This window comes from Palaemon carinicauda, chromosome 14 (genome assembly GCF_036898095.1).
Source record: "Palaemon carinicauda isolate YSFRI2023 chromosome 14, ASM3689809v2, whole genome shotgun sequence".
In the NCBI taxonomy this organism is placed as follows: domain Eukaryota; kingdom Metazoa; phylum Arthropoda; class Malacostraca; order Decapoda; family Palaemonidae; genus Palaemon; species Palaemon carinicauda.
Genome location: NC_090738.1, coordinates 5,016,432 through 5,033,501, shown reverse-complemented (window position 1 = coordinate 5,033,501; position 17,070 = coordinate 5,016,432). Strand labels below are relative to the sequence as shown.

Sequence of the window (17,070 nt, the reverse complement as noted above, 5' to 3'; positions counted from 1 at the left end):
CATGATTTAATTGACCCTCCCTTCCTCCCCATAGAGAACCAGTGGGACCGAGGAATAATTGAGGAGGTGTCAACAAGAAGTACTTGAGTACCTGGCCACAGGTGGCGCTGGTAAGTACACCCCCTTCTAGTATTGTGATAGCTGGCGTATCCCTCCATAGAATTCTGTCGGGCAACAGAGTTGACAGCTACATGATTATCGGGTAAGTATATTCAAAAATTTATTTTACTAATAAAAATAACATTTTACTGTGTTTCCTTTTCCTAGCTCATATTTTATATGTCCTATATCTTGTACATTTTCTCTCTATAGGCTTGGATGCCCAGAACCCTTCGTCGGAGAACCACCATGTCGAATGTGGAACTAGCACCAATGGCAAATATCAGAGAAACAGATGTGGAAATAGTTGGGTAGGTTTTACTCTTTTAGTATTAGAATCAAGTTATCTGTTGATATTTGTTTCTATTGTAATAGCTTGTATGCAAAACTTTATTTAAAAATGTATGTTGAAATTAGTACTGTATAGCTGGAGCAGTTAATGAATACTCTATATTGTTTCAGGGAGGGAAATGGCAATCCCAGACGTGGAGGAGATGAAGGTATTGATGATGGTTTTGATGTTCCTGGTAGCAGTAGACCTACAAATGGAACTCCGCGCACACCACTTCCTCGTTCCCCGTCTCCTGCCCCAGGTCCTGGAAGGGGAGGGTATCTCCCAGTGCCCACAGATCCAGCAGTGGGTGGCATACCTGTAAGTAATGTTGATTTATTTTTTGTGATCTTAAATGGTGTTTGTTCCGTAGCCGAAATACAAACCACGCTATTTACATTGGGTATACTTTCGGCGTAGCTGAAATGACGAGCCAATCGTTTTTAACGAGGGTTAACTACTCCCGCGCTAGTTAGCGGGGGTAGGGGAATGGGTAGCTTGCTACCTCTCCCCCCCCCCACACACACACACCGGTGATTTGCTTCACTTCACTTTTGGCTCCGGCGATGAACAGACGTGTCTGTCCATCGTCCTCGTTTGACAGCCTTAATCTTTATTTTGCTTTTCCTCAGCTTTTGTGTGTTTGAAGTTGGCCTCGCCCTTGGATGTCCACCATGCGCAAGTGCCCTGGTATTGCCGGTCGCCCTTACGGTACTTTCATGTCTGCGGTGGATACGGATCCTCACACCCTTTGCCCGCAGTGTCGAGGCCGACGATGTGACAGAGAAAATACTTGTAGTGAGTGTAGGGAGTGGTCTGCCTCCCAGTGGGAGAGGTTTGGCCGCCGGCGTGAGAAAAAGTCCAAGAGAGACCGTTCTCCTTCTGGGATTGCCTTGAAGGAGGAAGGATCTTGGGACTCTTCCTCCGCCACCCAAACCTCCTCCGAAGCTCCCCCTCGTCCGGCTCCTAAGGAGAGACCGCCGAGTGGGAGGGCAGGCCCTAGTTCTGTTTCCCGACCTTCGGTGTGGGGGGAGAGGGCGTCGCCTCCCATAGCGGGGTGGCTCCCCCTCCTCCTCTGGGGGAGGTTTTTGATAATGATCCTGTGTCTCATGATGATCTTTTTCAGCTTTGGGCTTCCTTGGGGCTGAAGGGCCTGCCCTCCAAGGAAGCCCTGTTTGACCTTGTCCAGTTGGGGGCCGCTGTTAAGCAGTCGCCGGTGATAGCAGAGGTAGCTCCTCTGTCTATTGTCGACGTCGTGGTGACAGAGGCTTCCGACGGGTCGGGGCAAACCTCTGTGGTTCCTGATGAGGATGACGTTGCTGAAGGCTCTCCTCCCCCTTCTGTACATCCTTCGAAGGGGGAAGGGAGTCCCACGGGCTCTTCAGCTGCCAAGCCTACCTCTCGGGGGAGCGCTTTGTCTGAGACTCCCCTTCGGAGGACTGATGATCCTGATGACCCCCCTCGTGGCCAACTTCGCCGTAAGGCTCACAGTCCGCTACGTCGCAAGGGCCTCCCGTCTCCCTATAAGGGTGCTAAGAGGCGCCTTTTTGAATCTTCGCCTCCTTCCTCCGATGGGGACTCTCCTCGCCGTAAGCAGCCTGGAGCTCCTGTCTCCTTAGGCCTCTCCGGGGATCGATCTCGTTCTCCAACGCCTTCCAGACCTTCCGCCTCTGGTGCAGATGGACAGCAGTCTGACCTCGTCATCCGATGGGCAACGGTCCCTTCGGGGCAAAGGGTTGCCTCCCATGGTGTGGGTGTTTCCCTTGCACGTCAGGGTTCCTCTGCTCGCCCTTCTACAGTGTTAGCGCACAGGCGCGCTCCTGCTCGTCAGCGTTCTCCTGATCGCCAGCGCTCTCCTGTTCGTCAGCGCTTTCCTGATCACCAGCGCTCTCCTGTTCGTCAGCGCTCTCCTGATGATCGTCGCCCCACTGCTCGCCAGCGCTCTCCTGAGGACACCGAACATCCTGCTGTTCCTGTTGTGCACCCAGCGCGCAATCGTTCTCCTGAGCGCTCTAGATCTCCTGCTCGTCAGAGCGCACCTGCGCTCCCAGTTCCTGACACGCGCCCTGTGCGCCCACGTTCGCCTGCGCGACCTAGAACTTCGGTTCAGGTCTTGGACAAGGACTCTTCTTCTCCTCACCCTCGCGATCCTGCTCGTCAGCCTGTTCCAGCGCAGCAACGCACGCGGTCTCCTGCGCGTACTTATAAGGTTACTGTACGTCCTCGCTCCCACGCACCTCCTGTTCCTGAGCCCGTTCGTGAACGTTCGCCTTTGTGCAACGCGCCAGCAGCTCCCACACAGGATTCCACGCGTCGCCCTCCTGCTCGTCAGCGATCATCAGCTCGTCAGCGATCACCAGCTCGCCAGCGATCACAGACACGTCAACGTTCGCCTGCTCATCAGCGATCTCCTGCGCGTCAACGGTCCCCTGCGCGTCAGCGATCTCCTGACCACCCGCGTGATTTTTCGCCTGCGCGCAAGAGCTCTCCTACGCGTCGGCGCCCAGAGGATCTGGAGAGACATGGGTCTCCTTCTACCAGCTCGCCCACGCGCGGTCGCTCGCCTGCGCGTTTACGCGCTATCGCTCCCCTACGCACCAGCGTTCACCAACGCGCCATCGATCGCCTGCTCGCCATCGATCTCCCACGCGTTACAGGCCCCCTGGACAACATCGACAGCGGTCGTCGGAGCGATCTCGTTCGCCCACGCGCCAACGCGTTCCCTCACCGACTTGCCCACTCGCCAACGCGCTCACTCGCCAGCTCACGCTCGCTCACCCACCCGCTTACTAGCCTGCGCAACTGTTCCTGCGCGATCGTTCGCCCGCGCGCGACCGCTCCTGCGCGATCGTTCGCCCGCGCGCGACCGCTCCTGCGCGATCGTTCGCCCGCGCGCGACCGCTCCCGCGCTCGATTGTCTCTGCGCGATTGCGCGCCCGCACTTCAACAGCCTCTCGCGCGTGACTCCTTAGTTTCGCCTACGCACGAGCGTCAGCACGACCCCCGTTCGCGTCCGGTTCCGCAGCTTGCGACAGCAGCAGGGACGCGTGTCGCCAGACCGCACTCAGGATCGCCCCCGCCTAAGCGCAGGTCTCTTTTTCAGGATAGGGAAGACCCATCGGAGAGGTCATAGCAACTTTCTTCCCCCTTTTCCTTACAGGCAGGGCCAGTGGTGTCCACTCCGAAGGATCGCCCGATCCCCTTCCCTCCAGCGGGAATTTCGGACTCTGCGTCCGTGTCTCGGCAGTCTTGGTTTGGTCCTCTGATGCGGGCGTTAGTGAAGGCTATGAAGCCGGCACTCGCCGATCAAGAACACAAGCCAACGGCGGCCTTGCCCCCGCTGAAGAGAAGGAGAGGAGTGGACTTCGTGGTGACTTCTCCCAGGGAGAAGCTGGTTCCTAAGAGGTCCATCAGGAAGGCTCCGTCCCCTTCGCAGGCGCTTTCTCCTTCTCCCGAGGACGAGGCTTTTCCGTCCTCAGGAGAATCCAGTGAGGTAGCGGTCTCCCCCTCGGCACCAAGGGGGGAGTCGTATCCTCGTGGAGGGGAATCGTCTCGCGTGGAAGGCGCCTTCCAGACCTCTTTGTTGGGGTCGTGTATCCCGCCCAGGAGGGAACCTAAGGACTCCAAGACGATTCCGAAGTCTTCTCGAATTCGTCAGGATCCAGCTGCACCCCGGGAGAACGTCCACGCATCTCCCAGGAAGAGATTCCGGGGACAGGAGACTTAGCTGCCAGTCCACAGGGAGGAGACCAGCAAGAGTCTGAGCATGCCTTCTGGCAGGTTCTGAGCCTGATGAGACAGCTCAACGGGTTCATGGACCCCGTGAAGGCAAGGACACGGTCCTGGATCAGGTGTACGGAACTCAGAAGCCCCCAAGGCCAGCGCAGCTTTACCCTGGTCCCAGGGGCTGAAGAGTGCCAGAGCCAGGGCCAATGCTCAACTCGCGGTTCTTGCTTCCTTCAGTCGTTCCTCTGCCGGGAACAAACTCCTCCCACCTCCTCGTCTCCAGCAGAGGAGGTATTTTGAGATCATGGGGGAGTCTAGCCTCACTTCCCCTCCATCATTCGGTAGAAGAGCTCGCTAGGGGAGTTCCCCTTGAGAAGCTCTCCGCCCGCAGGTGACGTTCTCGGCGTCGGAGATCCTGAGCCATGAGAAGGTCGTGAAGTAAGCCATGCAGGCCACTTCGTGGCTGGACATCTGGCTAGGTTCTCTGGGCATCCTATTGCTCTCCGAGGATCTGTCTAAGGAGACCAATAGGAAGGCCCTGGAGACCTTCCTCCTCTCGGGCACTCGCTCCATCGAGTTCCTGGCACATCAGGTTACCAACCTTTGGGCCAACTCGGTGTTCTCTGGGCATCCTATTGCGCTCCGAGGATCTGTCTAAGGAGACCAATAGGAAGGCCCTGGAGACCTTCCTCCTCTCGGGCACTCGCTCCATCGAGTTCCTGGCACGTCAGGTTACCAACCTTTGGGCCAACTCTGTGTTGAAGCGTTGTGATGCGGTGACCAAGAAGATCCACCCGAAGGTCCCCACCGTGGATGTCTGCAGGCTCAGGCACGCTTCCCTCCTTGGGGGGAATCTGTTCAAGCCGCAGGACATGGAACGTACATCTGAGAGGTGGAGGAAGTCTAGCTAATACTCCCTCCTCCAAAGTGCCCTTGCATCTCGGCCCTACAAGCCTCCAGCTCCGCAGCAACCGCAGCAGCAGCCTCGCAAGACACCAAAGCAGGTGCCGGCAGCTAAGAAAGTGGTGTCTAAGCCCCAGCCCTTTCCAGCCAAGGGCAAGAGGGGCGGTAAGTCCTACAGGGGAGGCAAGACTCCTAGAGGGAGCGGCCGCAAACGCTAGGAGTGGCAGTCCCCCCGCATGTCCACCTGTGGGGGGATGCCTTCAAAGTTGCGTGCACAGGTGGCAGCAACACGGGGCCGATGCTTGGACGGTCTCCGTGATCGGCCAAGGCTATCGCGTCCCATTCACGACATCTCAACCTCCCCTGACAGTGAATCCAGTGTCGTTGAGCTCTTATGCCATGGGATCGGTAAAGGGGCTAGCCCTTCGGGCTGAAGTCGAAACCATGCTCAAGAAGGATGCTCTCCAGGAGGTCGTCGACGGCTCCCCAGGCTTCTTCAGTCGACTCTTTCTTGTAAAGAAGGCGTCTGGAGGCTGGAGACCTGTCATCGACCTCTCAGCTCTGAACAAGTTTGTCAAGCAAACTCCGTTCAGCGTGGAGACAGCGGACACGGTCAGACTTGCGGTGAGACCACAAGACTTCATGTGCACACTGGATCTAAAGGACGCGTACTTCCAGATCCCAATCCATCCGTCTTCTAGGAAGTACTTGAAATTTAACCTAGACAGCAAGACCTACCAGTTCAAGGTGCTGTGCTTCGGTCTCTCCATGGCACCTCAGGTGTTCACCAGTGTTTTCACCCTGATTTCATCTTGGCCGCACAGGAACGGCATCCGTCTCCTTCGTTATCTGGACGACTGGCTGATCCTAGCAGATTCGGAGTCGACCCTTCTTCGACACCGAGACAGGCTTCTGGGACTTTGCCAGGATCTAGGGATCGTGGTAAATCTCGAGAAGTCCTCTCTGTAGCCATCCCAACGACTGGTTTATCTAGGCATGTTGTTAGACACCAATCTCCACAAAGCCTTTCCATCAGACGACAGGATAGCAAGGCTGAGGAGGGTGACGGAACCCTTCCTCAGGCGAGAAGAGCTTCCCGCCCAATCGTGGTTGCGTCTCTTAGGTCACCTGTCCTCCCTGGCTCGTCTGGTTCTAAATGGCCGTCTCAGGATGAGATCCCTGCAGTGACGGCTCAAGTCCCAGTGGAATCAAGGATCCGATTCCCCGGACTTACAGGTCCCGATAGGACCTTCGGAACAGGCGGACCTGCGGTGGTGGCTGGTCGACGAGAACCTGCGAAAGGGAGTAGATCTTCTCGTCCTCCCCCCGGAGTTGACACTGTTTTCGGACTCGTCAAAAGAAGGGTGGGGGGCGCACATTCTGGACCAGAGGACCTCAGGCCTTTGGTCAGAATCAGAAAAGTACCTACACATCAACCTGCTAGAGATGAAGGCCGTCTTTCTGGCTCTTCAACAGTTCCAACGGACCCTGGCGGGTCACTCCGTGGTGATGATGAGCAACAACACCACGGTAGTGGCTTATATCAACAAGCAGGGAGGTACTTTTTCGCAGCAGCTATCCCATCTTGCAGTAGAGATTCTGAGGTGGACCAAAGTCCACTCGATAACACTATCAGGTCGCTTCATTCCTGGCAAGAGGAATGTGCTCGCCGACAGTCTGAGCAGGGCTTCTCATATAGTGAGTACCGAGTGGTCTTTGGATCCTCAGATAGCCAACAAAGTCCTGACTTAGTGGGGTTCCCCGACCGTGGATCTGTTCGCGACAGCTTTGAATTTCAAGCTGCCCCTGTACTGCTCCCCAGTCCCGGACCCCGAGCCACTCTGGCAAGATGCTTTCCAACAACGGTGGGACAACATCGACGTGTACGCCTTCCCACCGTTCTGTCTGATGAGAATGGTGCTCAACAGAACCAGACTATCGGTCAACTGTTCGATGACTCTGATAGCTCCGCTATGGCATCACACGGAATGGTTCCCGGACCTTCTGCAGCTCCTGACGGAGCTCCCGAGAGAGCTTCCCCCACGACACGAGCTACTCAGACAACCACACTGCAACATCTTCCACAAGGCCGTAGCCTCGCTTCGGCTTCACACCTGGAGACTGTCCAGCGTCTCCTCACGGAGAAAGGCTTTTCGCAACAGGTTGCAGAGAGGATGTCTCGGCACCTGCGAAAGTCCTCTGAGGGAGTCAACCAGGCGAAGTGGAGAGTCTTCTGTGGTTGGTGTCGTGGGAGGGGTATCTCTCCACTCGATGCCACTATTCCAGCAATAGCGGAGTTCCTCGTTTATTTGCGGGAGGAAATGCGCCTTTCGGTCTCAGCAGTGAAAGGCTATCGCTCAGCCTTAAACTTGGCTTTTAGGCTGAAAGGAGTGGACATTTCTTCCTCGCTGGAACTCTCTCTACTCCTACGTAGCTATGAGCTTACCTGCCCTCAGTCGGAAGTGAGACCTCCTCCTTGGAACGTGGTTCGGGTCCTCGGGGCTCTTAAGAGACCTCCCTTCGAACCATTACGCCAGGCCTCTGATCGCCACCTGTCTTGGAAGACGGCTTTCCTGCTCGCTTTGGTCTCTGCCAAGCGAGTTAGTGAACTTCATGGTCTCTCGTACGACATCGCCCACTCAAGGGGATGGGGGGAGATAACGTTCAGGTTCGTCCCTGAGTTTATTGCCAAGACTCAGAACCCTGGAGTGCCGGACCCACGGTTTGACTCTTTCAGGATCACGAGTCTCTGTTCTGTAACAAGCGACCCAGCCCAGCTGCTACTATAAACATCCTCCCCTCTCTTGGGGAAGCAGCATCCTGGTCTCCGCATAGCTGACCTCAACCTCTGCAGGTAACCCATGCTTCCTTGTGCTCCTAGTATTAAGCTTAATACTGTCATGTCCCCCATACCCTGACGAGGTGGTATTGGGAACGTCCTATCCTGGATTCCTATCTAAAGGTCTCAAGGTCAACTTCATAGGACGAGTCACGCTCTTTCCTCCACACACAACTTATGTAGGCCACACGTTCCTTGCGAAGCGAGGAACTTGTGAGGTGCAGGGGCTCCTTTTCTCAAGTGCTACTCACTGGGAAGCGAAGCCCCCGGGTAAAGCCAAAGTCAGTAAGGCTGGGGACTTTCCACCCTTCCTAAGGGGTAAGTCACCCAATGTAAATAGCGTGGTTTGTATTTCGGTTACGGAACAAATGACAAATTCGGAGATAATTTGTATTTTTCCTAACCATACAAACCCTAGCTATTTACACATATTTGCCCGCCAGCCCTGTCCCCCAAGTCAAGTCCTACCTCTAAGTGAAGTGAAGCAAATCACCGGTGTGTATGGGGGGGGGGGTAGCAAGCTACCCCTTCCTCTACCCCCGCTAACTAGCGCGAGGGTAGTTAACCCTCGTTATAAACTATTGGCTCGTCATTTCAGCTACGCCGAAAGTAAACCCAATGTAAATAGCTAAGGTTTGTATGGTTAGGAAAAATACAAATTATCTCTGAATTTGTCATGTTTGTAATTGTCAAGAGTTATTAAAATCTATACTACAAGATTTGTGTTGAATGATTTTGTGAATTGATATGATTATGGTTAATATAGAATTACTTTTGCTGATGTAAAATTTAGTGGGGCTCTGCTTTTATTGGTGTTTTAGAATTCTAAATTAATTTATCTTGGCAGGACATTGTTATAGTTAGAGGAATATTTCTGAGGGCAGGTGGGATGCGTTAAATGATTGTAATATTTTGAAATAGAGAAGTCAGTGACTTAATGTGAATGAAATGCCATCCTGTTCAGTGCTCAGCAATACGTTTAGTAATTACTTTTATCTTTTTCTGCCAAGGTTTTTATTCTGCGTTTTATTTTTTTTTTTTATTTATTTTTTTTTTTAAAGCCAGGATGAAGATTATTTACTACAGTATTATTATTATTATTATTATTACTATCCAAGCTACAACCCTAGTTGGAAAAGCAAGATGCTATAAGCCCAGGGGCTCCAACAGGGAAAAATAGCCCAGTGAGGAAAGGAAATAAGGAAATAAATAAATGAAGAGAACAAATTAACAATAAATCATTCTGAAATAAGTAACAACGTCAAAACAGACATGTCATATATAAACTATGTACAAGACACTACTGATAATGTAATTTGAAGACAATACCTTCTACATACGATATTTTCTTACTGAGTGAGTGACATTCTTGGGCATTAATGTTCCTTTTTAGTACTATAAAGTTTTCCTGTTATTAGGTGATGTAAGGGACATTAAGAGTGCTAGATTAAATGTTGAGAGTGTATGATGAAAAGGCAAGTGAAAGCTATAATTATAGTATGTTTGCACATGGTTATGATTCAAGGTCAGATTTTATATTATTGGTGATATTTTTTACCCTTTGAGTGGGGATACCTTAATGTGGTGAAAGGGTTTACATATTGCCATGATCAGCAAAGCTGTACTAGTTAGGGTCACCCATACTAGGTTGGTTTGCTGCGAGCAACCAGACAAAAATCTCCCACCATCATAGTGATGAAAACTGGCCAAACCTCATACATGAATTGACATTGCAATTCATGCTTGAGGCCTTTGTCCTGCAGTGAATTAGATACAGATGTATATGTTTTTGTTGTTTTATTAGTTATTTACCAAAACCCCAATGTTTTATACAGTACTATATGTACTTTTTCTTAGGGAAAGAAACCACTGAATGTCAATACATATGCAACGAAGAAGACTGTTGCTCAAGGAATGATGGATTTAGCCTTGCTCACTGCCAATGCAAACCAACTTCGTTATGTGATCGAATCTGGGAAGTACGGAAACATTGGCATCAATTATTACGTCAGCATGACACTCATCTCTCTCAGTATTTTAATGCAGGTATGAAATGAGTGTTTGTTTTTGTGATGGTAAATTTGACTTATATTTTCTTTGAGCTACTGTATTGTTATACTGTATTTAAGGTTCCCTTCAACTGCTTATACCTGTAATTCTTGTAGTGGATCCCTGCACTGCCTAGAATATATAATTAATGGGTAGTTAAATCTAGTTGATCAGAATCTTGATGTAAATGTAGCTTTATTTTTTCTTTACAGTTGGTTATAGGCATTGCTCTCATATTTATGGGGAGATATGACGTATCTCATGACCGCCAGGCAGTGAAAGCCGACAGGCTGAACAACTGGATTGTACTAGGAGTGTTTATCATCACCATCATTAATGTTTTCATTTCCTCCTTTGCTATTGAACCAATGAGTCCTGCCCTCCTGAGAAGTGCCTTTAGTGAGCATACCGAAAGAATCACAGAGAGAATAGTGGAAGCTGGAAACGTTCCGTGATTGGTTAGATCAGATAAGATGATATGGCAGGTTTTATACTTTTACTTATTGTATTTGGTAACTTCAAATATGTTGGCATTATAAAGTTCAAATATGGCTTATAGATGTTGCATGTAATTTTTCACACATAGGTAGAAGACACTATGTTGTTGTGTTTATTTATATGATATTTATGTGCTGGGGGTTGCATACTTGCATATTGTTAAGGCTGTATAGTGTTGAATTTATACTAACATGATGCTGTAGAAAAATCATAATAGATTCACATATTTTTTCTATTTTTTGTACTCAAATTTTGTTATATAGTTTATATATTTATACATTTTAGATCTTTTAGAAAAACCATATTAGATATTTATCAAGTGCTCAAATTTAGGGTTGATTCTCATAAAAGTCAGGTAATACTCTTTGCTCATACCTGATATAGAGGCCTTTTGTAACTTAACCTCACATCTGACACATATTTTATTGCCTTAATATGGTCACAGTAGGCACAAAAAGTTATTGTTGCTTAATTACTATGTATAACTGGCAATATTGCTTGGATTCTGTTTATCTATCCAACCAACTTTTATATGTATGATATTGAATTAATTTTCATCTTTCAAATTTAGATAGGAATTTTTCACAAGAGTTTAGCTAACCTAGAAAAATGTTTTCCTCTTGAGTTTGCTATCACAGGTCATTCAAGTTAGTTGTGTACTGTATAGTATTGTGATGGCAATGAGTGAGAACAAAAAATTGTTATTGTGTTCTCAACTAGTGTGTGGAAGAATGTTAATTTATTTGGCTGTAGCGTGACTCAGTGATTAGGAAATAATGTAAGTCATTTTGAACTAAATTGACTTAGAAATTTTGATTGATTATCACATTTGAGTAATGTGTATTTCAGAAGAGGAGCAAGTCAACTGGTTGAGGTTGGTTTAAATAGGAAACAGTATTTGCAGATGATTAACCTTAGACAAGAATTGTCAATCAATTAAGACAGAAGATTAGATTAGTGTTATGATTTGTATCATTGATCAAAAAATCTTTGTAACAGATTGGCAATATGGAATATGAATTTTATCTATTACTGTATTGTTATTCCTTAATAATTGTGAGTACCAGACTATTAGGCAATGGTAAGAACTTTTTTTTTCTGTATCAACTAGCTCTGTTTACAGTTTAACCAGAATTACTGTATATTAATTGTCATTTCTCTGGCAAATGTATGTTAGATTGATGGGATATTATCGGAGGGTAAGGAGAAATATATTGAACTTTATTTTTCAAATAATAGTAATAGTTAAACACACATCTGTCTCGTGGTGATAAGAAACAATTATATTCTTACCTTATCACTAAAATTTAGTCATTACCTGAATGCATACACTGTTCTATATGACTGCGGAGGTAGCAGCAGTAGGGGATTCAGCATTATGAAGCTTCATCTGTGGTGGATAATGTGGGAGGTTGGGCTGTGGCACCCTAGCAGTACCAGCTGAACTCGGCTGAGTCCCTGGTTAGGCTGGAGGAACGTAGAGAGTAGAGGTCCCCTTATTTGTTTTGTTTCATTGTTGATGTCGGCTACCCCCCAAAATTGGGGAAGTGCCTTTTGTATATGTATGTATGTATGTGTACACTTCAGGTGCAGGCAATTCTCTTTTGAGTCATGATTTAATTATTTAACAATAACAGCTATCTTTTCATGAGCTATTAAAGACTTAAGTGTATTATAAAGTCAGGCCAGATATTTTATTACAGAAAGGTTGTTGTTGATATCTTTGGGAGGTTTATTTTATAGGCTTAAAGTATTTATCTTTGTGTATAATATGGTTCCTATTATGTCAGAAAGTTCAGTAAAGTATTTAAAATGGTTTTTATATTTATATTTGTGAGGAACAAAATTTCATTTTATTACTAATGTTTTTTTTTATGAATCATATATTTAATTTTTATTCATATGGGTCATGTATATATATATCGTGTATATTACATGTAGTGGAATTTTTACTTTATACATTACATGTTTATTGTTTATTCTATACATTTTGTTATAGTTTGATATATACTTTTATTAAAAGCAATAAAGAAAGTAACATACAGGTATTTTAGATTTAAAAAGGGCTGGTGTACAGTTTCTTATAACTGAAGGGTTTTACGTATACCGTACCGTAAAATGCCTAGTGCCTAAAACTTAATCGAGTTAGCTTATACAGCATAAAAGAGGTATTATCTTGCAAGGTACTTTGGAAAACAAATTAGAAATGCATTAGTTTTTGTAGAAGCGGATGAGATGTTAAATATTACCAGATCTGTAATCCAATCATACTTATTAGTGAGACTTACAGATTTCTTTCACATAAGGTGTGAAAAGTCATTCACAGTCATGCATAAACAATTGCTTTTTCCTCAGTTATTTTTATACTTTCTGTAAATGCTTGTTGTATTCTCTATATCATGATTTAATACCTTTCAGCAAGTGCCAAGAGTTGAAACTACTTGGTTGTATTTCTTTATAGTTTTCCAAAAGATACATCTTCACTTAAGATTTAGTATTTAACTTTTACAAGAACTTTAATACATTTTCTGTTTTTTCATGCACTACAATATTTGAAAATCCCCATTCACTCCTAGCAAATGTATAGGTTTTAACACAAAATCCTATTATGGAGTTATCTTTGTTGACACCGGATCTTTGAAGTTTACTGTACTGTATATTATTTTTAAGAAGGTTAAAATTTTTTTTTTATAATGAAGTCTGGTTAAAATACTTTTATTGTACAGTACTAATGCCTGGTTTACATATTAGAGGAAAGTATGGATTGTTAAGCATTTTAATGAATGTGCTATATGTTTTGACATTAGAAAATTATCTATTAAGAACAAGTAGCATTCTTTAAATATTTTTTTTCCTATTAAACCATGCATTGTTAATGCTATATGCCTACCCTTATTTTGGTGGTCAGTCATTTCCATTTTTTCCTTTATGGCTTCTCTCCTTAATAATTAGTTATTTATGATATATTGAAGATTTATTCCTTCAAGAATCATAAAAAGCTAATAATGATCTCGTGGAATCCAATGTATGCTGTAGGTGGTATTTGGTGCATTATAAGCTGGACTAAGGTTGTACAGTATCAACCTCCCCTGAACTCGACGCTACGTTTTTTTTTATTTGTCTTTTACTTGGAATTTTTACCCTTTGGCCTTCTCATCTAGATATGTACAAAATTGTTTTAACATCTTATTGTATGAATGGGGTTTTGGTTAGTTTTACATTTTTTTTTTTTTTAGAAATTTCTTTAACGACTTGAATTTAGTAAATATCAGATGTTAATTCTACTCTGGTGATCCAGAACCAACCTGCAATATCAAATGCAATGTGATTGAGAAATTAGTTATTTATCCTGTATAGGTCAACCTGGCTTAATTTCATATTTTAACCAGATCATCGTATTTTAATTATGTAGGACCAGCGGATGTGTCCAAATAAAGTGTCTTATTATTATTTAGTGCCAATAACTAGAATTGTAGCCATATGTGTGATGCTATCATCCTGCCGTCGTTTTATTGAAAGCTTTTATAGGCAGTTACTAGTTTAACTGTGGTTTTTATATTGCAAAATTCTTAAGTAATAAATTTTCATATGACCATAACATTTTAATTGTGCTGTTTGGAAATAAATTGCTGAATTTTTTCATCTTGTGATATTATTTGTCAGTCATTACACAATGGCCTGTCTGTTTCTCGCAAATTTATCGGCTATTTCTTGAAGTCACTGTAATCTGTCCGTGAATTGAAATTTTACTAAATTGTTGACTGGTGACTGGAGTTCAGTGCTGCTGTTAGGATTCTAGTATGTTTAAAGATCCTGTCACATGCCAGTTGGATTTTGAGTGCCACATGGCTGAAAAGATTTGTTCCAGCCTGTGCCTCTTACAGTTTCCTTTGAGTCCTAGGCTTGAAATTGAACCACTGGTTCTCTGCAGTGTTTATTCCTAATCAGGTTACTCACTGGTCTTGTTAACTAATTTATGATGGTTTCCAACTCCCAATTTTAAAATATTTAATTTAGTTTTTCGTGTATTGCACATTTGTGATAGAGGTTGTTGGCAGATTAAGAATTGTGATTGACTTTCCAGTATTGCTGCCTTACAAAAGCACTTCTCTAGTGAAATTTTATTCATTAATTTCTATGAAAGGTATAAGTGCTAGATTTGGATAGTAAGCTTTAAAGAATATAAGGATACTCACTGATTAGACAGATTTTTTTATATTTATTATTGCTAGCTAAGCTCTGACCCTAGCTGGAAAAGTAGGATGCAATAAGCCCAAAGGCTCCAAGGGGAAAAAAATAGCCCATTAAGTAAAGAAAATAAGGAAATAAACTATATGAGAAGTAATAAATAATGAATATAGTGCTGCTTTTGATATAGTTGTGCATGAACTGCTACTAAATTATCTACGGTCTATCAGTGTTGAAGATCAAGCTTTTGAATATCTGAAAGACTACCTGGATGGCAGAAATTTCTGTGTAAATTGGAAACACTTTCATCATATGAACCTTTGAATAGATAGGTATCTTGGGGGAGTGCACTGGACTCAGTCCTATTCTGCATCTATACTATTTGTTTATCGAAAATACTACAAAGACATGGTGTAAAGTTCAAACTACTTGTGGATGATACACAATTTTACTTCGCCTTAATTGATATAGATGACACTACTGAAACTCTAAACCGAATCCTTAATATTTTTAGGGAATGGAGGGCAACCAAACAACTAAAATTAAATAAGAATAAAACTGAGTTTATGCGGGTGGGAAAGAAACAGCGCAAGAAACTTGGGCAATATTCAAATAAACATAAATAAAGACTCGGTCCTGTTATCTAGTAAAGTTCATGACTTAGGTGTATCTCTTGACTGTAACTGGTCTCTCAGTGCCCGAATAAATAATGAAGTAAAAATTGCTGGTTATCATCTCGGAAACATTGCTATTCTAAAAAAGTACATTGATGAATATTCTGTAAAAAAAAACTTGATAAACTGCTGTAACTCCATCTACAATTTACCAAAAGTACAACTTAAGAAATTACAGAACATAATAAACAGAGGAGCAGGACTGGTGAAAGGTGTCCCATCTAGAGAAAGGATCATTCCTATACTAATTGATTTACGTTGGCTACCAATTATAGCGAGAATTTAATGTAAAATATGTACGATAACCCACTAAGTGAGCAGAACCAGTCGTCCAAAATATCTAGGAGAATTGCTACATGTGCTGCCAACAAGTTGTGTTGACATGTGAATAGTTACAGATGATTTCAAACTATTGGAACCTAGATTTATGTCTACTGCAGACTCTAGAGCCTTTTAAATATGCGGCCCCGAGACTATACAATAAGCTCCCACGTGACATCCAAATAAATTATTATTATTGTTATTATTACTTGTGAAGCTACAACCCTAGTTGGAAAAGCAGGATGCTATAAGCCCAAGGTCTCCAACAGGAAAAATAGCTCAGTGAGGAAAGGAAACAAAGGAAAAATATGACATTCGTAGATAATTTGTATTTTTCCTAAGTATACAAACCTTAGCTATTTACATGGGGTAATTACTTCGGCGTAGCTGAATGACGAGCCATAAAAGTTTTAACGAGGGTTTACTACCCCACCGCTAGTTAAAGGGGGAGGGGTAGCTAGCTCCCCCCCCCCCCACCCCCCCTCACACACACAGGTGAAAGGCTCACTTTACTTAGAGGTAGGACTTATCTTGGGGGACAGGGCTGGCGGGCACATATGTGTAAATAGCTAAGGTTTGTATAGTTAGGAAAAATACAAATTATCTACGAATTTGTCATTTGTTCCGTAACTGAAATACAAACCACGCTATTTACAAGGGGGGACTTAACCCTTAGGAAGGGTGATAAGTACCCTGCCATACTGGCTTTGGCTTGCCCGGGGACCCCGAACCCGAGTTTGTACGAACTCAAGGGGTGAGGGGGTCCCTGCTTCTTACAAACTCAAGGGGTGAGGGGGTCCCTGCTCTTCGCTGGCAGTTGTGAAACTGCTGCGGCCTACGTAGGCTGTGTGTGAAGGTGAGAAGTGACTCGTCCCAGGAAGCTGACCTGGAGTTCTTCAGATGGAAATCTATGCTAGGACTCTCCCAATACCACCTCGTCAGGGTATGGGGACATGACAGTATTACATCTTAATACTAGGAACACAAGGAAGCATGGCTTGCCTGCAGAGGTTCGAGGTCAGCTGTGCAAAGGACCCAGGATGCTGCTTTATCCAAGGGAGGAGAGGATGAAGAAAAGAATAAGGGCCAGGCAGATCTTTTCATTCACTCAGACTAAAACCGGGTAACAATGCTCTCAACCTTCTGCTACTTGTCCAATAAGGAGCCTGAGGTTAGACCACCTGTTGTGCAGCCACCACAGGGCCGATAGAGAACGTATCAAGCCTCCTGAGTGTCACGTCTTGCAGGTAGTGGGCCATGAAGTGGTCTGACGCTTCCATATCCCACCTTGCAGGACCTGTGTCACTAAAAAGTTCTTCTTGAAGGCCAGGGACGTAGCCACGCCCCTGACATCATGCACTCTAGGGCGACGTGACGGAGGAGGGTCAGGATTCAAGGCCAGATGTATTACCTTGCGAATCCAGGCCGAGATGGTATTTCTG

The 17,070-nt window shown here is 45.2% G+C and overlaps 1 protein-coding gene across 2 annotated transcripts in view; it reads left to right on the top strand.

Annotated features, from left to right (window-relative positions):
* LOC137653403 (ninjurin-2-like) overlaps positions 1-14,087 on the top strand; it is a 28,243-nt gene extending 14,156 nt beyond the window's left edge. For both annotated transcript variants that reach the window (XM_068386758.1, XM_068386759.1), the window contains exons 2-5: positions 313-410; positions 562-751; positions 9,756-9,944; positions 10,160-14,087. In XM_068386758.1, coding sequence (XP_068242859.1) covers positions 319-410; positions 562-751; positions 9,756-9,944; positions 10,160-10,402 — 714 coding nt within the window. In that variant the 5' untranslated portion in view covers positions 313-318 and the 3' untranslated portion in view covers positions 10,403-14,087. The remainder of the gene's footprint in view (positions 1-312; positions 411-561; positions 752-9,755; positions 9,945-10,159) is intronic.
* Positions 14,088-17,070: the final 2,983 nt, after the last annotated feature.